This window comes from Hypomesus nipponensis, chromosome 28, assembly GCF_054491055.1.
Source record: "Hypomesus nipponensis isolate SF chromosome 28, ASM5449105v1, whole genome shotgun sequence".
Classification (NCBI taxonomy): Eukaryota; Metazoa; Chordata; class Actinopteri; order Osmeriformes; family Osmeridae; genus Hypomesus; species Hypomesus nipponensis.
The window spans coordinates 13208552-13234788 of record NC_140388.1 but is presented as its reverse complement, the minus strand read 5'-3'; the positions used below and the strand labels follow the sequence as shown (position 1 = coordinate 13234788).

The 26237-nt window shown below is 45.5% G+C and overlaps 2 protein-coding genes across 5 annotated transcripts; one reads left to right on the top strand and one right to left on the bottom strand.

The window, feature by feature from the left end:
* The first annotated feature begins 9580 nt into the window (after nucleotides 1-9580).
* eef2l2 (eukaryotic translation elongation factor 2, like 2) lies at nucleotides 9581-17173 on the top strand. Its single transcript, XM_084694711.1, has 15 exons — nucleotides 9581-9736; nucleotides 10976-11190; nucleotides 11507-11688; nucleotides 12374-12585; nucleotides 12833-13017; nucleotides 13261-13366; nucleotides 13557-13670; nucleotides 13813-13951; nucleotides 14162-14357; nucleotides 14779-15037; nucleotides 15199-15306; nucleotides 15434-15787; nucleotides 16013-16195; nucleotides 16383-16515; nucleotides 16745-17173. The coding sequence occupies exons 1-15, from the start codon at nucleotides 9734-9736 to the stop codon at nucleotides 16936-16938; spliced, it is 2583 nt and encodes an 860-aa protein (XP_084550837.1). The 5' UTR covers nucleotides 9581-9733; the 3' UTR covers nucleotides 16939-17173.
* Nucleotides 17174-17283: 110 nt separating this feature from the next.
* pias2 (protein inhibitor of activated STAT, 2) lies at nucleotides 17284-25671 on the bottom strand. Of its 4 annotated transcripts, none has more exons than XM_084694714.1 (15): nucleotides 25301-25671; nucleotides 23079-23162; nucleotides 22152-22617; nucleotides 21979-22066; nucleotides 21844-21894; nucleotides 21657-21747; nucleotides 21139-21273; nucleotides 20773-20878; nucleotides 20430-20503; nucleotides 20170-20330; nucleotides 19879-20012; nucleotides 19267-19447; nucleotides 18376-18515; nucleotides 18237-18274; nucleotides 17284-18065 (listed from the first exon to the last, which is right to left on the bottom strand). In XM_084694714.1, exons 3-15 carry the CDS (start codon nucleotides 22612-22614, stop codon nucleotides 17859-17861), a joined length of 1869 nt encoding a protein of 622 aa, XP_084550840.1. In that variant the 5' UTR covers nucleotides 22615-22617; nucleotides 23079-23162; nucleotides 25301-25671; the 3' UTR covers nucleotides 17284-17858. The 4 variants fall into 4 exon arrangements, with proteins under 4 accessions (XP_084550840.1, XP_084550841.1, XP_084550838.1 ...); XM_084694715.1 differs by lacking the exon at nucleotides 25301-25671 and adding an exon at nucleotides 24294-24312; XM_084694712.1 differs by lacking the exon at nucleotides 25301-25671 and adding an exon at nucleotides 23928-24147.
* Between the last annotated feature and the right edge of the window lie 566 nt (nucleotides 25672-26237).

Genomic DNA, 26237 nt, shown 5'->3' with positions numbered 1-26237 from the left:
TGCCACACCAGAGAGATTACACCCCCTTTCATGCATGCTTAATCACATCACCCCTTAGGTTGCTAAACAGTATTTAGATTTCCACATATTTAGAAGTCTACCAGACACACACAAACTGTCCAGTCCCTTGCTATTATCGTTTTTTCACCAGAAAACCCTGTTGCAATAACTTGGAATTGAACTGTGATGTCGTGAGAACCACCGCGTTAGCCCACTGAGCTAAAACCAGGGCTTTGGATACAAAGGGGCAAGGATGGACACTACAGTGGAGGATGGACACTACAGTGGAGGCGAAAGTTAGTTGCTAGTAGTGATGATGTTGCACTTCCTGTGGAACAAAACGGTTTTGCCGGAGCTTTCATCCTCCTCGCAGCCTGACAGTTAGATGCTCACCCCATGCCAACCTGACCCCACGACCCCGCAACAATACAGCCGACCCTAATCTGCAGACCTCGACCCAGACCTTTGGGCAAATTGAATGTGTGATGATTGGCTAAACAAAAGGGACTTTTAGCAAACCCAGTTTGGTTGCTCTTAAAACCTGATCCAGTTCCGTACTTCGTCATTTTTCATGTTTATATATTTAACTTCTTTGACTACCAACTTGTTTTACTGTAAATAAATTCATATGTTAGCGAAACTCTTCGTTAACTTATTTTCCGCCTCTCAGGCTTTGGGTTCCTCGGATGAAACTGGATATCAGATGGAGAAAGAGAGACACAGAGAGAGAGACACAGAGAGACACAGAGAGAGACAGAGAGAGACACAGAGAGACACACAGAGAGAGAGAGACACAGAGAGACACAGAGAGAGAGAGAGAGAGAGAGAGAGAGAGAGAGAGAGAGAGAGAGACAGAGAGAGACAGAGAGAGAGACAGAGAGAGAGACACAGAGAGACAGAGAGAGAGACACAGAGAGACACAGAGAGAGACAGAGAGAGAGACAGAGAGAGACAGAGAGAGAGACACAGAGAGAGAGACACAGAGAGAGAGACACAGAGAGAGACAGAGAGAGAGACAGAGAGACAGAGGGAGACACAGAGAGAGACACAGAGAGAGACAGAGAGAGAGACAGAGAGAGACAGAGAGAGAGACAGAGAGAGAGACATAGAGAGAGAGACACAGAGAGAGACAGAGAGAGAGACAGAGAGACAGAGAGAGACACAGAGAGAGAGACACAGAGAGACACAGAGAGAGACAGAGAGAGAGACAGAGAGAGACAGAGAGAGACAGAGAGAGAGAAAGCAAAAGAGAGACAGTGTTCACAGAGTTACCATATTGAGCCTTGAAACTTTGAAATTACTTTTGGAGGACACAGCTTGTGCACATCAGAATCAGCTTGACCTTGGTGTTCTGGGCTGATTACAGGGTATGGAGGACTAAATAAACACAAACAAAATGACACAAACACAAGACACTTAGCTCCCTCTTACTCCTTGTGACGTACACACAAACATCCTCACGCACAAACATCCTCACACACAAACATCCTCACACACAAACATCCTCACACACAAACACATATCCCCAACCTTGCCGGCTGAGATGAGGAGTAGCAGGAGATGGTTGGGTGTCTGGATTCACTGCACATCTGTTCCAGCACAGCTGAGTACCACCTGAGTTCACAAAGAGCCCAGCGTGTTCACCTCTGAAACAACACAATACACTCCCTCCCTCCCTCCCTCCCTCCCCCTCCCCCTCCCCCTCCCCCTCCCCCTCCCCCTCCCCCTCCCCCTCCCCCTCCCCCTCCCCCTCCCCCTCCCCCTCCCCCTCCCCCTCCCCCTCCCCCTCCCCCTCTCTCTCTCTCTCTCTCTCTCTCTCTCTCTCTCTCTCTCTCTCTCTCTCTCTCTCTCTCTCTCTCTCTCTCTCCCTCGCTCGCTCCCTCATGCACACACAGCATATACACACACCCAATGCAAGAAATGGAAGATGACAAAACAAATATAACAAAGATTTCAAACGTTTACATGAGTCTGTGAATCTTTCATTCCTGGAGGCCTGTGGACCATGGCAGAGAAGGGTGGACTGAGGGGGGATCTGGGCCTCTACGTAAACTCCAGGTCTGAGCTGTTTACACAACCCTCTCAGAGACAAGCTAGAACCTTCTTCTAACTTCCTACATTTGGTCAGGAGGGGCAAAACCAAGGTGAGTTTCAGCTTTCAAACCTGCTTGGGCATCAGCCCCTGGAGGATGACTTCATGTAGGTGAACTTCTTCAGCCCGCCTGGGGACGTGGTCGGGACGCACAAATGTCACCCGTCCGGATAACTGACTGAACAGTAGCATTTTGAACTCACTCTGAATTCCTGTGTAAGTGTCCTTAGGTAATCCAGAAATGTAGCCTGGCAGCAACAGCAGACTGGATCTGAGGACTGCAGATCTGAACCGGGAGGTGTTAGCTTGTGTGTTTGGAACCTTTGTGCTTGCAACAAAAGTTTGGTTTTCAGAACATCTCCTGACCTGAGCGATAAGGGTTGTCACAGTTCATGTGCATTCATCTGGAAGACTGATAAGGCACGCTGTGGCAGCTTCTGTCTGCACTGCCCTCCCTCATGACCCTCTGATAAAACACACAAACACAGACGCACCAACAGTAGTGTGATCACCTAAACAGTAGATTAACACCTCTTGTATTAATTATCCTCATCATGTACTCATCAATGATGCAAGTTCTTTTTTTCGAAAATATTTTTTCAACCTTTCAAAACTTTTTTTTTCAAAAAATGTTTTCATAAACTTCTTTCAAAACCTTTTAGTAATGTATTTCATTTGAAAGCTTACAACCTACACTTTCATTAAATTCAATCCATTTCATGACATATGACCTGGAAAATACCAGCACCTGCCACGTATGGAAAAAACTCATGTAAATACTCTCACTCACTCACATGCTTGTCTCTTATGCATAATCCCTCCCTATTTCACGTGTACATAAGGCTATTTAATTGCACACGCTTAACTCCAAAACCCACCTCAACCATCAACAGCACATGCTCCCCTACTCCCAACACACACACTCTCTCTCTCTCGCACATGCGCAGTCACACACACCCGTCACGCCATCACTGCTGGGTTTGTGTCATGAGGTCTCCAGTTACAGGACTACGACTGCAGGGAGGTGCATAGGCTGTCCTGTCCACTGACCTGCAAGTATGTTACATAACAGTTACACATAGGTGGTTACACAAGTTATATCAGGGGTGCCAACTTTTCATCAGGGACTTGAGAGAGAGAAAGGCTCTTTCCTTGTCCCCTCATAGACACAGTAATATCATGATATTATTAATACCAAGATTTATTTTCAGATCTGGCCTATTTTTCCAGCTTTACTGTTGACAGTACTTGCTTTGTATTCTTTATTTTCTGAGGGGAGGGGATTTCCTCCAGCAGTTTTTCGATGATTAAAACGATTGCATATAGATAAAAAGATGTACATAATTAAACAGTAAAATTCTGTAGGTGAGAGAGGTGGACAACTGGACAGTTGATTCAGCGACTTGCTTCCTAGTATTTTGTGACCTTCTTCCTCCAAGAGGCACCATTTCTGATGCGCCAAGAATGTTGTTAGGAAATTAACATGATACCCTTTCTTAAGACCTGTTTTGCCACCAGTACACCATCCTACTTTACTCAGCAGAGCTACGGTACTGTTTAAAGATGACCATAAACATGATTATAGAGACACTGGAACACCTTCTCACTTCCTTTCTCTGCTTGAGCTCTTGAAGAAGTTCATAGCTGGCAGATTCTCCTCGGTTCGGTTTTAACAGCTACAGGATGTTCCCTGGTGTGAAACTATTGTCTATTTTACCCATGGCAACCTTGATGGGTTCGAAGGCTGGGCAACCTTACAACACGTGATCCATCTTGGTTCCAGATGTACTTTTTTACAGATATATAATATTTGAACCTTTATCAGGTTTTATTATTGGCAGGACAGTTGGAGAGAGACAGGAAGTGGAAGTGTGTCTCCAGACTCTGATCAAACAGCCATGTAACCTTCTCCACCTTCAGGGGTCATCCAGGTAGCTCACCAGATAACTGTGTACCAGGTAGGCCATGGCCTGGGTTCGAATTCAGCCCGGGCCCTGCATGGGTGCATGTCTCTCTCCCCCCCCCCAAGATCAGGATTTGGGAGATCCTTTATGAGAGCTAGGATGAAGACTGCAGCAAAACGACAGTCTGTCTGGTTCATGCAGTCTAACTCCCCTGGGCTGTGTATCATACCTGTACTGTATCTGGGTAAGCAGAGGAATAACTGCATTTTTGTCTGGTATTTTATTAGTCAACCTACATCCTTTCACATCATAGAAGATGACAGGCTGACAGAAACCTTAGGGTTTCGCAAGGCAAAACTGAAGAGAGTGACTCAACGAAGGAGAGATTTAAGGAATGTTCAGTGACACTGTTTGAACTTGCCTGAGTTTACTGCAAGACCCTTGAAAAACCTAAGTGTCAAGGACCTGCCTGGACTTACTGTTTTCTCATTGTTGTGATTGTGCAATGTTGTGCAAAGTGGGGGTTGTTATCATTCGTTGGCCACGCCCACAGGAATGTACTGTAAACGTCTGAGTAATAACATTATTACACCTGAGCATGATGTGCCAATAAGTCCGCACGCGGTTGATTCGATAAAAAATGTAATGTTCTAGATCTTTCTTCTCAGTTTTCCATGGTTGGGGTATAACAGTGTGGATGAAGGCAGGAAGACTCTGAGCCACTGGAGGAGGAACTTGTTCCACTCTCCTTATGCTGTCACTTCCTGCTGCATCCGTAGTCATGGTGATAAGTCCTCATGCTGTCACTTCCTGCTACATCCGTAGTCATGGTGATAAGTAAGGGTCTAGACGTGTGGGGGTTGGTTTAGGTGATTGTAGCACTGGAAGATCACCTCTGCTTGTTCACCGCACTTGTCTGCTGACGTGGGTACGTTGCGGGTGTAGCTTGTACAACCTGTTACTTTGTGGCCAGTACATACACTCTGACCAGAGAAATACAGCCTGCACTTCATTATAGGGAAAATGTCCTCAGATACATGAGATAGGCACATGCTGGGAAGCTAAGTGACTCTCTGAGAAGAGTCTAGAACAGGCATGTCCTGTAGAAAAGTCTGGAAGAATTACGCAGATCGCTGAAGACTGAAGTTGAAATAATCCACAAATCCATCCCCTTTTCCCCTGTTGAGAAACACACTTCCTGTGCTGGAGGGTTTTTCCCTGGAGGGGTTTGGGTTTAACAGTTTGGAAAAGTGAAGTCTCATGAACACTTTCTAATTGTAAAATATTTCTACGGTTGTTGGTTGAGACATCATAAGTGTATGTACTTTCTGTGATAGTTCCAGTGGAAGGAGGTGTGTCTCAGGCTGGAACGAGGACTGACGCACTGTAAGCCGACTCTCAGGCTTCACTCTGCCTCGGAGGGCGAGGATTAAATAAAGACACCACGGCTGGGACGTATTCCTGACCCCCCTGAACTCACACACACACACACACACACACACACACACACACACACACACTCACAAAACCAAACACCCACACGGTTGTGCACGCATAACACACCTCCACTTATACTACATACACACACTCTTCCACTGAACACAGTTAAACATTTCTCATAATTATGGAACCGTATAGAATCTCCCTGGCTTGAGACCGTTTAAAAATACAAATAAACCTTCTCTGGGTCATCTCACCCCCCCTTCCCCCACCTCACCATCCCCCTCTCTCACTCAACCCACCATCGCCCCTCGCTCCACCCCACCTCCCCTCAAACTCTCCCCCCACACCCCTTTCACCCCCACTCCCCTCACCCCTACACCCCCACTCCCCCACTCCCCACTCCCCTCACCCCTACACCCCGACACCCCCAATCCGACACTAGCAACAAGAATAGCTGCTCTGTTTCTCACACATCCATCAGGCCCCCTGAGAAAGTGGCCTGATTCTCTGGACACCAACATCTCTCCCAGCTTCTTCCAGACATACCCCCGACTCCCTGGACATGATTCCAGGCACCAGGATACCCAGAACCAGGGGCCTGTGGTCGCTGCCAGTTTCCATGGATCCCCCCAGTCAAAAGGAGGTTCTATCTGGAGTCACTGTGAAAAGCTGTCTCTGTCTCCTGGGGCAGACAGCAGAATGCTGCTGTGAGTCTGACTGGGCAGGGGTGTGTTCGCAGAGTGCTGACAAGGAATCAACCTATAGGATTCAGGGTGTGTGTGGCTTGGCGGATTGCCACACAGCAGTTAAACACACTAATAAGTAAACATGCTCACACGTGTACCTAAGTTCCCACACACGCCCAGCTAGTCCCCACCCACGTGTGCATTCCATACATACAGAGAAACACATACATGCAAAACTATAGCGCTGGGAGGAGCTCAGAGCTGCAAACTTGTTTCCTTATTGTTTACCAAACTCCTTAGTACTTACACACACATACCCAAACCCCCTTCATCCATTCTCCTACTGTAGTACCTTTCTTATGTATGAGTCATCTGATCTGATTCCTTCATAAATAGATTAGGCTAAACCTTTGAATGCCCTTTATGAGTCACTGGAAAAATGGAGCCCAGAGGTCTTGACACACATCAGAGAAGATATCAGGCCACACACAACGGTGTGATGAAAGTTCAGGAAAAGCAGTAACAATAAGGTACTGTGTAAACGCTACTGCCACAAAATAAATTATACTGGCATATTGGACACAAGTTTCTATTTTGCTGACGTCAGTGGGACTGTGTCAATCAATCGTGTGACGGTTAAATAACTGAATGTCTTGGGAAAGGTGCGTCATTTGCCTGTTTAATCATGATTTTGCTCAATAAAACAAGCCTGTGCGTGTTTTTCCGGTGAACTGCATTTTTTCATGTCATGCACAATATGGAAAGCAAAAGGCTTGACTATTGTCCTTCCTTGCGGCCGGAATGAACAACAAACTTCCTTCATACCATAGTTTTTTTATTAAGATGATATCAGATCTGATAACCTCTTAATAAAAAAAGAGGTATAGCTGACCAAAAATGGGATCATCTGGACATTATAGAACAGCAGTGCGCTTACGACACGTTTCCTGACACCTCACCACCTGCTCCGTGTCGAACACTAGGCAACGCAAACCCCACCTGAGGTGGCATGAATATTGAATAACCCGGGTGTCAGGTTTCTGCCGGCTGCAGGAGGGAAGAGCGCCATGTAGTCATGATGGGACACTGACAAATCTAGCTCTTCATTTTACTATAAAAAATGCACACAAAAGGATTTGTGGAAAGAAAATCCAAAGGATATCCAAATGGCTACCATCATAGGATCGCTTTCTTACCAATAGCTCAGGGTTTCACTGAAGACTAACTGCAAGACGAACTTAAATAAAATACTGATGCGTATTTTCTGAGTTCATTTTGCGAAGTAGGAGGAGTCTTTTTTTTTTACATCTGGAAAGTTATTTTTTCTTTTTCAAATGCAGTTCTGTGCCACTACAAAAAAAAAATCTGTAACCCATCTGTAGGCTATGTTTATTTATTGAAATTAAATGAGTTTTATCAACAAATAAGAAATGACTTAGTTTGTCTTGTGTGTGTAATAACTCAACACATCCCACATGTACATATTGAATGTGACAGTTCACATCTTTCACAGCCTGCATGCGAGTGATTGTTGTGTTTTTTGATCAACCTGTACCATGATGTACTTTGCAAGGACATACCCCTCCATCCACAGATCATTTACCACAAAGTCTTGTGTCTAAAAAAAGTCTAATTTACCTCTGTGGTCAAATGTACTTTAAAACTCTTTCCATGGGTGGAATTTATAGTTGCAAATGTCAATCTTTATTGACCCAATAGAACTACACACTCACAGTAATTCTTTTAAGGATAGTATCATTTCAAGTGGTTACCAGGGAACCCATTGAACTTTTTTCCATGAAACAGCTGACTCTGTGTGAACAGCGAAAAGAAGTACTGACTTTTCAATCCCCCAGAAGAGCCTGTTTCCACAGCCGCTCGTGGAGCAACATCTGGGATCCCCCACAGAACGACAGCAGGGAGTACAGCCAGACCCACCCAGGGAGAAGCCTTCCCCAGCCAAACGCAACAACCCTGCCTGGAGTTGGTCAAAGCCATATGGTGCTGCCCTCTATGGATTCTCAGAACTCACCTTCGTCCACGTTTCCCCATGGTCAGCACATGTGCCACAATCTGAAGCAGCAAAGCAGTCTCAGACCAGGGCCGGATAGAGCTGGCAGACGGGGGTGGGATGTGTGTTCATTTACAACATGCTTTTCTCAAAAGCAGCGTTGGACAGGTTTGAACCCTGAGATAAAACTTCTCCAACTTTGGCACGATTTTCCCAGAAACTAACATTTGTTTGGAGAACCAATTGCCCAAAGTACCCATACCTGTGTGATGTTGTGAGGAACAGCATGGTGGTTTGATGGAACTTTGCTAACTTAAAGACTGTCAGTAATCTTAGTGACACCAGTGGTCTTAGTGAAATCAGTGGTGAAAAGTGGTGTTTGGAATATGTTTGGACTAATAATTTTGGCATACATTAAAGCCGACAGTCTACCTGTTAAACCCGATGTAGAGAACATGACCAAAATCAACAAAAAACATCCAGAACTTGGTTCCGAATGTCTGTAGAAAATCAATAGCCGAAGATGAGCGCTCTCTGCTGGACACACACTGCCACAGTCATGATAAAGAGATGTGCGCAACATCTAGATTCTAGAATCATAATTTCTAGGTTTAAACTTGTAAAGCCTGCCAGAGTTGCAAAAAATGCCATGTTTCGGTGTTTACCTAAACTGAACACGTTTCTCTGTAGTCAAGTCTATGAACTGCTGCACTACAACCAGTCAGCCTAGGTCTAAGTCTAGCCTAAGGCCACGTTTACACATAGCCGGATATTTACAGAAACGACTATTTCTGCCCCTCCGTTTTCAAAAATAACGTCGTACACACAAGATCGTAAAAAAAAATAATAATCTGTTTACAGGAACCCACACTTAATTAGTAAGCAAACTAGCTGTAAACAGGACGCTCACATGACGTGATGCATTTTTAGTCGCACACTGTGACGTTTGAGAACCTAAAACCAGACATTCTCTGCTAAAACTCCGTTTGACCTTGTAGTGCACACGCAAACACAAAAACAGAGTTTTCAGAAATCTCCACTTTGGCCGGAGTTTTTTTTTTAATGATCGTTTTCCGTGATAAAACATCCGTTTTCGTGTAAATAAAAGGCCTAACCGCATGTATGCTTAGGCCCCGTGTAAACGGGGTCATAGATCATAAGAAATTATTTTAAATCATTTATACGTAGGCCTATAATAATATGCTCATTGAGTTGAAGAGTTGTTGTACCTTTACAAACAGTTGGCCTACTTTGATAGACATCTGCATGAACTGGGTATCTAAATACATTCAAACTAAGCATTTAAGTTAGTCTTTATGCCAAAACCACTGGTATTGGCGCGCGCTGTGTCTCTGGTGGATAGCAACAGGGAGCTGAAGCCTCGACTGGACACGCGCTTTAACGCACAGCTGGTTCATTTCTCTTTAATGATCGGGTAGGTCTATTTAGGTCAGTTCGGTCCATATGACATCCCCCACCTGACCTCAACTGTGTCCCTCCTGCACTTAAAGAAGACTGCGCGTCATCTTCGCTCTTTTCCACCTCCGACTGTGAGGTGCCGGTACAGCTAGGCTGGTGTCGACATCTGACAGCAATCATGGTATGTATATTTTACGTTATAATTTATTCGAAGATAATGTTTCGGACCTGCTGAACGACAGGACGCCGAAATATTGATATTACGATTATGATAAAGTGGTGAGCTCAAGCACATCGTTTCCATCAACATAGCTACTTGATATAGGCTACAGGGCCCAAAGGAGTATACGCTTTTTGGGGTTTATTAAGAGTAGGCCTATATCCTAAAATCCTAGGAGCTTACTTTGCGTAACATACTTATAAACTGGTATTTTAGAATTCATTTAGCATTACGTTGCAGTCGATACACATTTAAAACTATCTGGATACGACGACCGTCATTTCGGTGCGTGCAAGTTCTGGGGTATGGATTTTGGAATACCGTTACCCCGTTATAAATAGCATGTGCACGCCCACTGTTCCCGGAGATGGCCGTATTAAAGTTACATGTTCAGATATTGTGCAAGCGCTTCTACAGTAGCTTATCGTTGTAGACATCGTATCGTAGAAACACGAGACGGTGTTGTCTCGGTAAACAACATTATACACCTGCAACAATATGAGCAGGTGTTCGTGCCCCAGTCTTGGCATATTTTGCTTGGTGCTTCCACTTGGTGCGTCATAGGCACACTGCGGCAAAGGCCAGGCGACTGGATCTAAAGCATTTCTCACTATCTCAAGTTATAACAACTAAGCGAGTATGCACACATCTTGATCGCTTTAAGATCACCAGTCTACATCTAACACTTTGTTCTGTCCAATTTAGAAACACTTCAGAAAAATTTTAGAAATATTTGCTCTGTCAATACTCACCCTAGAAACGCAAATACATTGTGGTTTGAAGATGTGAAACAGACTGGTTTAAAGTGTATGTCACTGTATTACTTCTCTCTGTACAACTTCCCTTGATGCATCCTCCTATTGATAATCCTTATCACGCCCCCTTCGAGAGGGGATGCTTGCTTGGGCAGATCCAAGGGGGGCAAGGGTGGCAGCTGACCCCCCAGCAAGAAACACTTCCCCCTCCCATGCTAACTGTTTACATTATAGTACATTTCATCCAATAATATTAATATTATTGGCATTATTTAAACTACAAAGTTAGAATAATTTATGGTGGCATAAAACTAGCACTTGCCCCCCCCCCCCCCCCCCCCTCCCCTGCCACTCCAGGTGAACATGTCTCGATCCGGCCCTGCTTACCTGTATTTGTCACAGTAACATCTCTCATAATCAAAGACATCCTGACCTTCATCCTCAGGTGAACTTTACAGTAGATCAGATCCGTGAGATCATGGACAAGAAGGCCAACATCAGGAACATGTCTGTGATCGCCCACGTGGACCACGGGAAGTCCACCCTGACAGACTCGCTGGTGTCCAAGGCAGGGATCATCGCATCGGGCCGGGCCGGGGAGACCCGCTTTACAGACACCAGGAAGGACGAGCAGGAACGCTGCATCACCATCAAATCAACGTAGGTGTTCCCACACAGGCATCGGGAAGCTGCTTAAGTGGATGCCATTGGTTAAACACAGTACACTTTATGCAGCCTAAATCTATTGATATTAATATTTCATGTTGTGATCAATTTGTCATATACATGAATAGCTTGATTTTAATGGACATGAGATATCATCTTCCTGCTGGTGCATACCATCACAGTGCTCTTACAGGCCCCGCAGGGGGTCACCCTTTGGCTTAATGTCCAGTGGCGTTAAGTAACAACGTAGAAATTATTGTAATTTGTCTTCTTCCTATGGTGAGGCTGTAACTTGTTGCCCTTCCTGCAGAGCCATCTCTCTGTACTATGAGCTTAAGGAGAGCGACTTGTTCTTCATCAAGCAGAGCAAGGACGGTCTGGGCTTCCTCATCAACCTGATCGACTCCCCGGGGCACGTGGATTTCTCCTCAGAGGTGACTGCAGCTCTGAGGGTGACAGACGGAGCACTTGTAGTGGTAGACTGTGTCTCAGGTAGGATGAGCCTCTGGCCTCAAGCCTCACAGCGTTGTCCTGCTGCTAGTGCTTGGCTTCACAAGGCTTGACAAGATTTGAACTGATCTTGGCTTAACGAAACATGCTACAGTCCATCTTTTGGAAATAGTCGAACCCTTTACAATTACAGGTCTGAAATGACAGTTTGATATGGATAACTTACTGAAACATGCTACCAGCTGCAACAACAAAGTCTGGGACATATACCACAGATACTGTTAACCTAATCGTTTTCCTAGAACAAGTCAAATTTTCTTTTCCAAACAAGTGACTAGAGAAAGTTGCTTGAGCACAAAGCATATCATCATTGCATGCACCTGGCAGTCTGAGTGATACAGGTGATCTTTCTGGCACAGGTACACCTTTACATATATAGTCCAAGCCCTAGTCTACATGTGCAACCAAAAAGTTTGGCAATTATACGTGCATGCTTAGTATTACAAATCTGTGTTTTCTGTGTTTGTGGTTTTTACTGTTACTGGACTAATTCTAGGATAAATGCAGGCATGTCAGATGGGACATCTGTATTTATTATTATTACTATTTTACATAAGCCTTCATATATGATATGCCCCACTAGTGAAACATATGGGGACAACATGTTGTGTACTGCTCACATCACACCACAGCATCCTGCCAACACTGAAACGAGCTTCCTGTGCAGGCGTGTGTGTCCAGACAGAGACTGTGCTCCGCCAGGCCATCGCAGAGCGCATCAAACCTGTCCTGATGATGAACAAGATGGACCGCGCCCTGCTGGAGCTGCAGCTGCAGCCCGACGAGCTGTTCCAGACGTTCCAGCGCATCGTGGAGAACGTCAACGTCATCATCTGCACCTACGGAGAGACAGAAAACGGGCCCATGGGGAACATCCTGGTGCGGCACCCTGCAGGATGGGACTGAATGTCCCTTTAGCAGATAGTCAAAGCACAGCTAACGAAGCACGGTTGATCTTAAGGGAGAAGCATTTAACACTGTCATGCACCCAGCCGATCAAGATAGATAAGTCAAGCTCAGTCAAATAATGCTAAGAACATTTGGTAATTTAACCTGTATAACATAATATTGATTTTGTGGTCAAATCTAATATTTGGCTTCTTGTCTTGTGGTGGTTGGGTGGTAGATTGACCCGGTGATCGGGACAGTTGGGTTTGGCTCTGGGCTACACGGTTGGGCCTTCACCCTCAAGCAGTTTGCTGAGATGTACGTGGCCAAGTTTGCAGCCAAGGGCGACAAGAAGGCAGAGATCCCACCAGCGGATCACTGCAAGAAGGTGGAGGACATGATGAAGAAGCTGTGGGGAGATAAGTGAGTGGGGCTCAAACATTCAGCCCAGACTGGACTGATTCCAAATACAGTGGTCACTGGGCTCCATAGCTACATATATTAACATAATTGGGCCTATTTCATCTACACCATAAATTAATATACACTTTAAGTGGACATTCCGGCTTCTTTAATTGTGAATGAGTTTCAAATGAGAATTAGTTTTCTACCACGCCTACCAGTAAGTCTCTAAGCAGTTAAGTACTAGAAAACACAATTTTCCAGGTACTTTGATCCAGCCGTTGGAAAATTCAGCAAAACAGCCACAAATGCAGAAGGCAAGAAGCTACCTCGCACTTTCTGCCAACTTGTCCTGGATCCCATCTTTAAGGTTTGCTTATGAAAGAGTGGAATGAGTATTAACAGTTTTACAGTAAATACATCTGTAAAAATATGTTACAACAGCAGTAGTTTTTATTTCGTCCAATAGGGACACTGCTGTTTGAACCTCAATCGTTGAATCATTCATCACAGTATTACAGCACAGCAACAAAATAACATGTCAAAACCTTTTGTTTCAGGTTTTTGACGTCATCATGAACTTCAAAAAAGAAGAGACACAGAAACTGATCGAGAAGCTGGATGTGAAGCTTGACGCCGATGACAAAGAGAAGGAAGGCAAACCTCTGCTGAAGGTCAATATGGACGTTCTTAACGTCTGTCTCCCCTGACAAAAAACAGGCATCATATGTAACCTAAACAAACCTAAAGTAAAAAGAAGCATGTTTATATTTGAATACACAGTCTACACAGTCTAAGGTGTGTGTGTCCCCACAGGCAGTGATGCGGCGCTGGTTACCTGCAGGCGAAGCTCTGCTCCAGATGATCACCATCCACCTGCCGTCGCCCGTCACCGCCCAGAGGTACCGCTGTGAGCTCCTGTACGAGGGCCCCATGGATGACGAGGCAGCGATGGGTCAGTACACATCAGACGACCCTTGATTAGGACCACGAGACGCTAACATGGAAGTGGATTTTAAGCGCACAATAACTGAACAAATGATCCAATTCCTTATACTAGAGTGTTGGCCCTCAAACTGGAAAATCTGGAGGTCAAAATATGTGTTGAGTTATTGAAGCCACACTTTCCAAAAGACAGTCCTGAGGTCAGTTCTATGTTTCGCAGGGGTCAAGAACTGTGACCCTAAAGCACCGCTGATGATGTACATCTCCAAGATGGTTCCGACCACGGACAAGGGCCGCTTCTACGCCTTCGGCCGTGTTTTCTCCGGCGTGGTTTCCACGGGGCAGAAGGTGCGCATCATGGGTCCAAACTACACCCCTGGGAAGAAGGAGGACCTGTATATCAAGCCCATCCAGAGGTCTGTGGAGAGCACGAACCACATGTGCTTTTGGGATTTAACCCTTGTGCGGCCTTCGGGTCACATGACCAAAAGGTTCATAACGAACCATCGTTGTGTTTACCCAATTTTACCCTATACAAAAGCAAATAAAAATAATTTTATTTTCACCTTCGCAATGTGGGGGGTCTGAGACAGCCCAACGATTAAAAGAAAATGCTTCATTTTGTTTTTGTATGCGGTAAAGTTGTTGCAAACAACGGTGGGTCACAATGACTGATGGGTCACAATGACCCGAGGAGAACACAAGGGTTAAAACAATCTGTACAAAAAAGCATCAACTTCAAAAGCTTTTAAAAAGATTACTACTTTTTTCAAATGTAAGAACAATTCTCCTACCTCTCTTCCCTACAAACACTCTCCGCCTCCCCCCCTCCCCCAGAACCATCCTGATGATGGGCCGCTACGTGGAGCCCATCGAGGACGTCCCCTGTGGGAACATCGTGGGTCTGGTGGGCGTGGACCAGTTCCTGGTGAAGACCGGAACCATCAGCACCTTCGAGCATGCCCACAACATGAGGGTGATGAAGTTCAGCGTGAGCCCCGTGGTCCGGGTGGCGGTGGAGGCCAAGAACCCGGCCGACCTGCCCAAGCTGGTGGAGGGCCTGAAGCGCCTGGCCAAGTCCGACCCCATGGTGCAGGTAAACACAAAAGGCAGAACACATAGGGATTCACGGGACTATGTATGGGGGATTTCAAACCTGAAACCTCTTGATCTGCAGTCTAATGTGCTACCTGGGAAGCTCTCCTGACTGCTGTGTTGTGCCGTCTAGCTGTGCTGACTGTGCTGTGTCGTGTGCAGTGCATCATTGAGGAGTCAGGAGAACACATTGTGGCAGGAGCAGGAGAGCTTCACCTGGAGATCTGCCTCAAGGACCTGGAGGAAGACCACGCCGGCATCCCCTTAAAGGTGACCGGCAACACAGCAACCACGCCTTTTCACACCTGCTACCTTTTTCTCATAGTCAAAGACATGTATTTCAACAGCACATCTACTGTAACACAATCCTCTCTTCCACCCCGTGTGATCCCTCCAGAAATCCGATCCGGTGGTGTCGTACCGTGAGACCGTCCAAGAGGACTCAGACCAGATGTGTCTGTCCAAGTCCCCCAACAAGCACAACAGGCTGTACATGAAGGCTCGCCCGCTGTCGGACGGCCTGGCGGAGGACGTGGACAAGGGCGAAGTGTCGGCCAGGCAGGAGCTCAAGCTGAGGGCTCGCTACCTCTCCGAGAAGTACGAGTGGGAGGTGACCGAGGCCCGCAAGATCTGGTGCTTCGGCCCAGATGGGACGGGACCCAACATCCTGGTGGACGTCACCAAGGGGGTGCAGTACCTGAACGAGATCAAGGACAGTGTGGTGGCAGGGTTTCAGTGGGCCACCAAGGAGGTGAGGAGAGGGGGGTGGGGACAGAAAGGGTGGGGACAGAGGGAGGTGGGGGTGGGGCCAGAGGGGGGAGGCTAGGGTGAGTGGGGCTGAGGGAAGGAAGATAGATGATTTATCTTAGACAGCTCTGTTATAAATTGCTGCTAGTTCCTGGTCTCGATCATGTCCTTGTCCAGATGACTCTGTCCTGCTGTGTACCAGTCAGATAAAAACGTTGCCTTGAACCAGGGAGCCCTGTGTGAGGAGAACATGAGGGCCGTTCGTTTCGACATCCAGGACGTCACCCTTCACGCAGACGCCATCCACCGTGGCGGTGGACAGATCATCCCCACGGCTCGCCGCGTCCTCTACGCCTCCGTGCTCACCGCTCAGCCACGCCTCATGGAGCCCATCTACCTGGTGGAGATCCAGGTGAGGCCAGCAGAGCCCTGACCAGTCAGTCACTTCTCTGTGGAAGACCAGTTGGCCATCACGCCGACTGGTTAACAACATCGGTGTAGCAGAAGCTTCCAGGCAAAGCTGTTACAGAAAAGGATTTGAAACCACTGATGAATTCATGGTCAACTTGAACGTTTTTGTTTCTCTTGTTTCCCTTCAGTGTCCTGAGCAGGTGGTTGGAGGAATCTACGGTGTGTTGAACAGGAAGAGAGGCCATGTGTTTGAGGAGTGCCAAGTGGCTGGAACACCTATATTTATTGTGAAGGCGTATCTTCCTGTCAATGAATCATTCGGTAAGAACATTATCACCAAGTTGTCTCTTTTTATTTTCTGTCATTTTATTAACAATGGGATGCCAGTTCAGCCGTTCGGACTGGGAGCATGAAATACTAACACAAAATGTATTTCTGGTTTCCTGTGTGTGAGGGCTGAAGTAGCTCAACATTCCTCAATCTGCCAGGGAAACATACCTTCAGAAAATGACATGTATAAATAATAGTTTTTCTTCCCCCGCCCCAACAGGCTTCACAGCTGACCTACGGTCCAACACGGGTGGACAGGCCTTCCCTCAGTGCGTGTTCAACCACTGGCAGATCCTGCCTGGAGACCCCTTTGAAGAGAACAGTCGGCCATGCCAGGTGGTGGCAGAGACCCGCAAACGCAAAGGCCTCAAAGAGGGCATTCCTGCACTCGACAACTTCCTGGACAAACTATAATGGTCTTGTTTGACCTCCTCCAGAGAAATTGGTCATTATAGCACTTAACTGTCAAAACTAAATAAAAACAAAAATAATGACAATAGAACTGCGCGACGTATAAAAACAAAATTAAAACATGGGGAAAGGTTTACAGTAAATATAGGATAGGGTAAATTAAATCCTTGACATCTGTTGAATCACATCCAATAAAAAATAAGCACCATATTTTGTGTTGGTTTGCTTACAATGGTAATGGCTTCAAGAATGATCCCTTATACAGATGAAGATTCACATTAAAAACAAGTTGGGTGCTCTTTATATCTGCTAAAACAATGCCACTTAACTAAGTTAAAAAAATTACAGTATAAGATTTCATTTGATGTTTTTCTCCATTCCTCACGTTACAAAAATGCTGCTCTGCCAATTCAGAAATCACAATGGTGTTTTTTTGTTGTTGTAATTGTAGCTTGTACTCATTCCTGTGGGTTTTCTTTGATAAATGACCCAATACAAGAGCAATGTGGAACTGACAAAAGAATGGAGATGGTTCCAGTAAAAACACAAGCCGAGCCCTGTTTGGGTGTGCTGCGTCTCGTCTGGGCACTAAGTCAGGAGTGAGGATGCAGTGTCCAAGCCTAGCACCAAGGCTGCCTTCTTCCTGTTCACCCGCATCCAGCTTCCTGTCCAACGTCCAACAATCACCAAACATTCTGCTGTTAGCTGCTGGGTTTAGAATGTTTGAAAACATAACTGTCATTTTCACGCTGCCCCAACAAACACCAACAGGCACATCACACCAAACCAACACAACCCAACAGCTGCTGGTGTTTGTTGGTGTTTGTTGGGGCAGCGTGACCTGGCCTGAGGCCTACAGGAGCTGCGTCTCAGAAGGGAGCGTGGGCAGCGCAGGAGGCTGGAGGAGGAGGTGGGGGAGGAGGTCAGTCGAGAGAGATGATGTCTGATATGCTGCTGGGGCCCCCTCCGCCCCCCAGGCCCCCGCTGGTGATGACGGCCGTCTCGTGGGCCGGGGCGGAGTGGAGGCCGTCGTAGTGGAGGCTGGAGGACGACACCAGGCTGGTGCTGGCTGAGGCTGCACTCTGCAGGCTGCTGGACAAGTTGTCCAGGAACATGGGGGCTCGGTAATGCTGAAAGAACAACAAAAAGGGGGTTATTGTACGGATTTGGCAACATGGGAACGTTTTTTACCTGTGATTTCTAGGTATACCATTCTGAATGGTCATTTTCTGTTTCATAATAATAACTAGGACTAAAACCAATAGCTGTTGCTGAAGAAACAATCAAGGAAAAACAGTTACCTGTGTGTCTCCTTGGATTAAGGAAAACAAATCGAGATCTAAAAATACAAAACGTTTGTTAAGACACTTGATTACATCGCCATGGTAAAGGTTATACAAGTATTCTACAGAATATATTAGAGCCCATGTGGCAGCATACTCTGCATGTCTGTGGGGATGGTGGAGAGGGAGGAGTGGTGGAAGGGGACAGCGTAGTCCGCCAGCGAGGAGGCCAGGTAGGGTGCGTCCAGAGTCTGCACGGTGGGCATGCGCACTGACGCTGGCTGGTACGTCAACACTCTGCCAGGTGGGAAGACACACACAGACACAGACACACACACAGACACACACACACACACACAAAGCTTCTAAAGTAAAGATGGTGTTTTAACAGGCCGAGTCAGTGGTGTTCCTGTGTGTGTGTATGTGAGAGTGTTTCCTGTGTGTGTGTGAGAGTGTTTCCTGTGTATGTGAGAGTGTTTCCTGTGTGTGTGAGAGTGTTTCCTGTGTATGTGTGAGAGTGTTTCCTGTGTGTATGAGAGAGTGTTTCCTGTGTGTGTGAGAGAGTGTTTTCTGTGTGTGTGAGAGTGTTTCCTGTGTGTGTGAGAGTGTTTCCTGTGTGTATGTGAGAGTGTTTCCTGTGTGTATGTGAGAGTGTTTCCTGTGTGTATGTGAGAGTGTTTCCTGTGTGTATGAGTGTTTCCTGTGTGTATGAGTGTTTCCTGTGTGTATGAGAGTGTTTCCTGTGTGTATGAGAGAGTGTTTCCTGTGTGTGTGAGAGAGTGTTTTCTGTGTGTGTGAGAGTGTTTCCTGTGTGTGTGAGAGTGTTTCCTGTGTGTATGTGAGAGTGTTTCCTGTGTGTGTATGAGAGAGTGTTTCCTGTGTGTATGAGTGTTTCCTGTGTGTATGAGTGTTTCCTGTGTGTATGAGTGTTTCCTGTGTGTATGAGAGTGTTTCCTGTGTGTGTGAGAGTGTTTTCTGTGTGTGTGAGAGAGTGTTTCCTGTGTGTGTGAGAGAGTGTTTCCTGTGTGTGTGAGAAAGTGTTTCCTACCCCTTGCCGTGCACCTCCTCGTTCTTGGACAGGTACACACAGCGCTTCTTCAGCGGCGGGTCCTCGTCGTCATCCTCGTCCTCCTCCGACGAGCTGTCCAGCGTCAGGTCGATCACGTCGGCCTTCCTGGAGGAGGGGGGCTCGCTGTGGGGGACCACGGCACACTGACGAACCGGGGCGGCTGGGGGAGGGGGGGCACTGACTTAGAGCCACATACACACACAGAGAAGCTGCACACACACAGACATGAGAGGCACTGAAGCTGCTACAACCCCCTTCACAGGATAACACACATTCAGACCTCACAGGATAACACACATTCAGACCTCACAGGATAACACACATTCAGACCTCACAGGATAACACACATTCAGACCTCACAGGATAACACACATTCAGACCTCACAGGATAACACACATTCAGACCTCACAGGATAACACACATTCAGACCTCACAGGATAACACACATTCAGACTTCACAGGATAACACACATTCAGACCTCACAGGATAACACACATTCAGACCTCACAGGATAACACACATTCAGACTTCACAGGATAACACACAGTCAGACTTCCTCCATCCACAGGTGGCACTTGTCAGTACTCACTCTCCATCTTGGGGAGGCACTGGGAGGACAGCTTCACCGCCTCCTTCTTCGGCCTCATGGGACACCAGGTTCCATCCTCCTGGAACTTGATCTCGTCCACGTCAGAGCAGTCGTTCAGGATCTCCATGAACAACCTGGCGAGCATTAGGAAACCCAACACACAACTTTATATTAACACGTCTCAGACAAATCTGGCAATCGGTAAATCCTGGAGGGACTTTTCGGGGTGTTTTCCAAACTAGACTGAACTACACGGGCCTTGAGTCCAGGCCGCTGTGGTGAGGATCTCACCCGTCGATGATGAGGCTCTCGTAGGCTGCCTTCTGGTCGCACACGGGGCAGATCCAGGTGGGCTTCTTCTCATTCATCTGCAGGTAGAGGGCCGCGTCGAAACACTGCAGGTGGGAGCAGGTGACAGCCCTGCACGGCACCGTCAGACGCATCTTACCCAGCTGGGAGGAGGGAGAGAGACACCCAGAGACACAGAGAGAGATGCATCAATAATCTCATGGTGTAATCCTGAAGTTGTTATTCACACAGGTCTGACTTACAGGACACATGAGAGACACTCTCAGGCTGGTTGTAGCAATCTCACTGTCAGGGTCAGCAGTCAGCTTCTCCTTTACTGCAATACAGACGCAGAAAAGGCTACAGATCAGAGTGAAGTGTTAAGAACCCAGGAAGACCTACAGTTATGGCCACTCAGGCAGAGGAGCAGGGAGAACACTGCCCTCTAGTGGCTTATGGTGGATCCTATTCACGTTTGTGAGACAATTTCTGTTTTGAGAGTTTCCCCAGAGGCCAAGCTCTCAGAGCTACGCTAGAGCGTAGACGTGTGTGTGTGTGGTGCTGCAGCGGGCCGTGGGGCTGGTTCTGGGTGAGGTCACTTCTTACTGAGGGCTCTGGAGTGGTCGGGGTTCCTGATGCCCTTCATGCGTAGTCTCTGCAGCAGCAGGGGGGAGGTGAGCTGACGGACCAGGTACACCGACATGGAGTAGGTCTGGGAGAACAGACATGATGTCACACCTCCGCTGAGGGTTTGGGGGAGCTGCTGAACTGCGGGCTTCTGGGAAGCCTTCTGTGGCATTGCTTGTAAAAGGGGCTCCGCAAATTAAATGTGATTTTTCTGAAATATCTTCCAGCTCTCTCTCTGTCTATTTATAAATAAAGCACTTCACGTGATTCAGCCAAAATATACTTGTTTATAATGACACTCCTAAAAGTGATACTTTGTGGATGCTTGGCTGCTAACAAACATACCTTTCCAATTTCAGGAGCCCATGTGACTGTTATCTGATTGGGTACCGCCGAGGACAATCTGACCAATGAGGTGATGTTAAGAGGTCTTCCAGGTCTCTTCTGTTCAACTCCATTTTTTGGTGGGGGTGCATAACCCTGGAGAGGGGAAAGAAAATGACATAGCCCTGAAGTTGACAACAGTCCCATCCAGTCCCACCCTTTTTTGTCCTGGTGGAGGAACACGACGCGTGACAGGACAGCAGCCATTGACCAAACAGAAAGCTTATCAGGACCCAACCTGATAAGTCACGAACCCTGGTCAAACCAACTGACCAGGTGTTGTTTAAAGTTATGTCGCCAGCCTCGGTCCATGTTTCTGAACAGTCTATTGAGCATGGAAGTGGGATATTGTCAGTTTGTGAAGATTGTATAGGTGTGACTGTGAAATCTTGAGACTACGGCAAGCGCCTGTTAAACCATCAAAACCAGACACTAGTTAATCATGTCAGCTGAATAAAGAGAATACCGAGTGTACATACAGGCAAGGGAAACAGCTTCCCGTTGACTTTGATGCAGAGACTGTTGGGGTAGTTATCCTCCTGCAAACAACTTGTCTCTGACAGGCAAAACCTACATGGACAGAAAAACATCATTCAAAAATGATTTAGAAAAAGATATAGTTGTAAAATGTTCACAAGTTTGAATCCATTCAGTGAACATTCTCACCTCAGTTGAATTTGAACCATGTAGTCCCTCCGTCCACCCGGCAGGAAGTCCCTTCAAACACACTGAACCATGAGACTTCAAACCCAGACTACGGCAGAATGGGACAGTGTAGTGTGTTGAGAACACAGTAAGTACCTTGAAATGCAAACTTCCCTGACTTGCTGGGGGGTCAGGGCGAAGATGAAGGTCTTCTCTTGGTGGTATCTTTGAACAGTGCTGGCTCCTAAAAAACAAACATGCCCTTTATCAGGATGATTTTAGAAGGAGACACTTCTAAAAGAACGACACTTCTAAAGTCAGGTTCTAACCGAGGCTAGACGGCTTGATGAGGACGTCCAGCACATCGTAGAAGGGCAGAGACTTCATCAACACGTCAGGGTGGACGGGAGGGATGAGGGGGGCCTGCTGCTGCTGCTGCTGCAGAGTCATCCTGGGCTCGGTCCCAGACGCCACAACCCAATCTCTGCTCGACAACTCAGAGTCACTCCAATGGCTCAGACTGAGTGATAGGTCAGAGTTCACAACACAAACACTCCCTTCCGTAGAAAAGAACGAGGTTTTGATACTGGCCAAATCCGGCAGACTCGCGTCTATTGTTTTGGGGAAGCGTTGTCGATAAAGATCTTTGATTTTGACCTGCACGGCTCGACTGCAGCCGTTTTTCAGCAGATGCAAAGTCCTCAGAAGGAGTTCATGCTTGCGACCACTTCTGTTTCGTCCAGCAAAGCCTAATAACACTTGTAGTTCTGACACTCGGAAACTTGATATCATGCTCTGGAAAACAAGGAGAGACAAAGTACACAAGACATGAAGCCACTATGTACTGTACAGTAAACATATGTAGGGCTTAAAAGTTGGTAGCCTATTGTTAATGTTCACAAACCTACTGTATTGCAACTGTACCACTTAAACACACGATAAAGCCAGCATCGAGCCAGGTTTCAAGTTAGTAAATTTAGATCAGGTAATATTAAAACTAGATCTAGGCAACATGTTACTAAGAGTAACGTGCCAATAACTAAAGTTGGAAATATTATAAACCCTGGGAGAGCCTAGAAACTCTCAAGCCATTTAACATGAAATAAAAACTAACGTTTTATCTTTACAATGTAACATTGGCGTTAAAACCTAAGAAACGGATACACTAATTATTCAAATTGGCTTTTATATTTCCCGTGTGATCATCACCCTCCCAATCAAACACAATCCCACAAGAGAAGAAAACCCCAACTGACCCTTCACTCTACGGTCCATGCTGCATTGTTCATATGTGTATTTCCTTTTCATACATATCCTTAACAAATGTGACCGCTACGCATCTAAAATGGTAAAAAATAAACACAATCCAAAACCAATTAGATAATACATGAAATGCCATAGCAGGAAAGAAAGAATGGTGAGCAGTGAGGGCTGAAACTGGACTTCAGAAGGGGAAAAAAATACACAAATAAATGCTTCGGAAGCAATTGAAAGTATGGTACAGTGGATCATCCACTTCCAGGATGTGGCTGGGATAAACTGTACAGTTAGCTAGCTACTACTAACGAGTTCCATGAGCCAAGGACTAAGACAAATATCTCAAGTGCTACCTATAGGAAGTTTCCTAGGTACTGTAGATAGCTAACTTCAAATACCCCACAACTAAGTTTCCTAGGTACTGTAGAGAGCTATCAACTTAGAATACCCCACAACTAACTTCACTTACTGAAAGGTACCTAAAGCAGTTTCCTAACTAGATAACGTCAGGTAGTCCTAATCGCATGAACAAACAACAACAATCGTAGCTAGCCTTGCAGCTGAACAATCGCAGCTAGCCTTGCAGCTGTGTAACTGTACTGTAGTAGTGTTGGACTGGGGTACTAACCAGCTACATGGTTATAAACTTGTTGCGGTTATTATATTTACTGCTGGTGCAGGTTAACTATCGAGCAAATTCATTTCGCAAAATATAGCCTAATTGTTTAATTGCAACTGTCATTATTGCTATAACTAATGTAAAAACTAGCTAGCCTAGCTAGTTAGCTATCAAGTTGTTTGCAATGGCTAGCTATCTCACGTTAGCTGATGGTCTAGTTAATACTTACAGTGGGGACACGACATGCAAGGTATTTACGCTAGTCCAAATACAACACATGTATGTGACTGTAGTGCTTCAACCATTAATCATCACTATAGTTAATAAATGCACGGCGACAAAGGCATAGAAGCCATATTGCTATCTCCCTGTCTTTGTTTTTTAGCCTACCCGGAGCTCTTCAAAATCCGCCATTTTCCCCTATATTATGCTGGTTATTTGTTAATTCGTTTCAGTTACACGGGCAGCATTGGCGGCTTATCCGGATTCAATCCGCTGAAAACATGGACAAGACAAGCATGTGGTTTTCCTACTGATTTATCTTCCTAATTTTGTATTGTGGTAATTTGACAATATTTCCAATAAAAATACATACATTTATGGCTATAGGTTATACTTCTTCCCTTAACTCCTTATCCATTTGGCTGACCAACATGAGACACCATAAACCAGTCTTATCAAAACAAGTGGACCTGGGGATTCCCACCACCAGATATATTTCCGGTTGACCTCGTATTTAAACCAACTTCACTTCAATTTCAAGGAATGTTCTGTAATCATGCAAAAACTATGTACAATCATGTACATACCATGCTTGCAGTATTATCTATATTTTGATTGTTAGTGTTTTAGAAGATCTTTAGTTTACGTTAAAAGTTGGGGAAAAAACATAGAGACCTAGTCTATCCTATATAATTGTCATTCGCTTAAAACGCTAGCAAAGTGGCAGTTCTCTCTCAAAAATAAATTACTCCAAAGGTGTAGGCCTATATAGGCTTACAGGAAATTAAAGACAGGTTCATGAAAGAAGTCAGATGACATGCATTTAAAATTAGTCAAGGACATTTAAAACCAAACAGCAATGTTAATTCCATTCCATTTACTAACAATCAACCCAATTGTTAAGAGGTTGTTATTACAGTAGGCATATTTATTAGTCAAGTATTATTTTACAAATCAAAATCCAAGTAGGCCTACTTTCATATCACCACAAGAGGGAAGTATTTTACAGGGCAGTCATAGATCCAGGTAGGCTGCCATGTGCAACCTAATAGCATCCATCATCATCATCCTCTTACTAAAATGCCAAGAATGTCTGTCCAGTGTTTCCCACAGAATGTGATTATATTTGTGGCTGTAGGCAGGGGCGTAGCCAGAGGAAAAAACGTTTTTTTTGCCATGGTAAAAATAAAAAAGTGTATACATTCGTGGCGGAAATTTTTTAACCTGTTATGAGTAGCGTCACAAATATGTGATTGTTCTAAAAATAAATTGACCACCTCCGTAGACATTATTTATAAGCCAATGTATTTGTTGCTAGCTAGCTAGCCTATTGCTGGATCTGGCGAACTGGTAACCCAATCAGCATCCTCCTAGTCTCACCTGGCGATGACGATAGAAAAGGCGGCAACATTCATGCGCATGCGAATGTTTTCATAAACCAACTTCCAAACTATCAGGTGACGGTGTGTTAAAGTTGAAATGCTCTTCGCGTTCGCCCCCAAAAATAGCCCTGACGACGGACTCTGCGAAACGTTGCCGCAATCGAAAAGTACAACAAGCCACCGGTCTTTACACCCAAACAAATTAGCAAAAGTGAGAGGAGTAGCTAGCTAGCTCTAGCTTGTTGGCCTAATTCTGTGACGTTTCTGCTCTAGACTACAACAACTCACAACAGTTTAGGACTTTATATTACAGGAATTTGATGTACATGTTAGTGAATTACAGCTTTTACCGTCGCCAAAAAACGCTTGAAAAAAGCTAGCTCGAGCACTAATTCCGAATCAACAGACATGTTGACGTCATTACAAGAAACTCAACCCAACACCATCTGCTGGATGACTAAACTCAACAAAATAGAATGGAAAGGTAGGCCTATGTTTAAAACATTACTATTTATTTATTATTTGTCAGTACTGACAGTATACTCATATTTAGTCCATATATTTAAAATGCGACTATGCACTGCATTTCATAGAATAATAGAAAATACTTTTATTTAAACAACTTAATTATTTGATTATAATTCAGTCAGTATTGTGCATCTCTTCAATAGCGCTCCTCAAAAGGCACACATTATCTTAACAACACATTTTCCTAGGCTTCTTGCTCCATCGTGTTGCTGGCTTAATGGAGGCTATGAAAAGCTGCTGTCTGTCCAGTTGTAGGTAGGATTACTTTATCTCACAGGCTCTTTGTACAGCAACACGAGACATATGAAGATTGCATAATTGATTGAAACAAATTACGAAATTGATTGAAACAAACACAAAAACCAAGGGTCAATTTTCTTTCACTGCGCTGTATACAGTATTTGCAT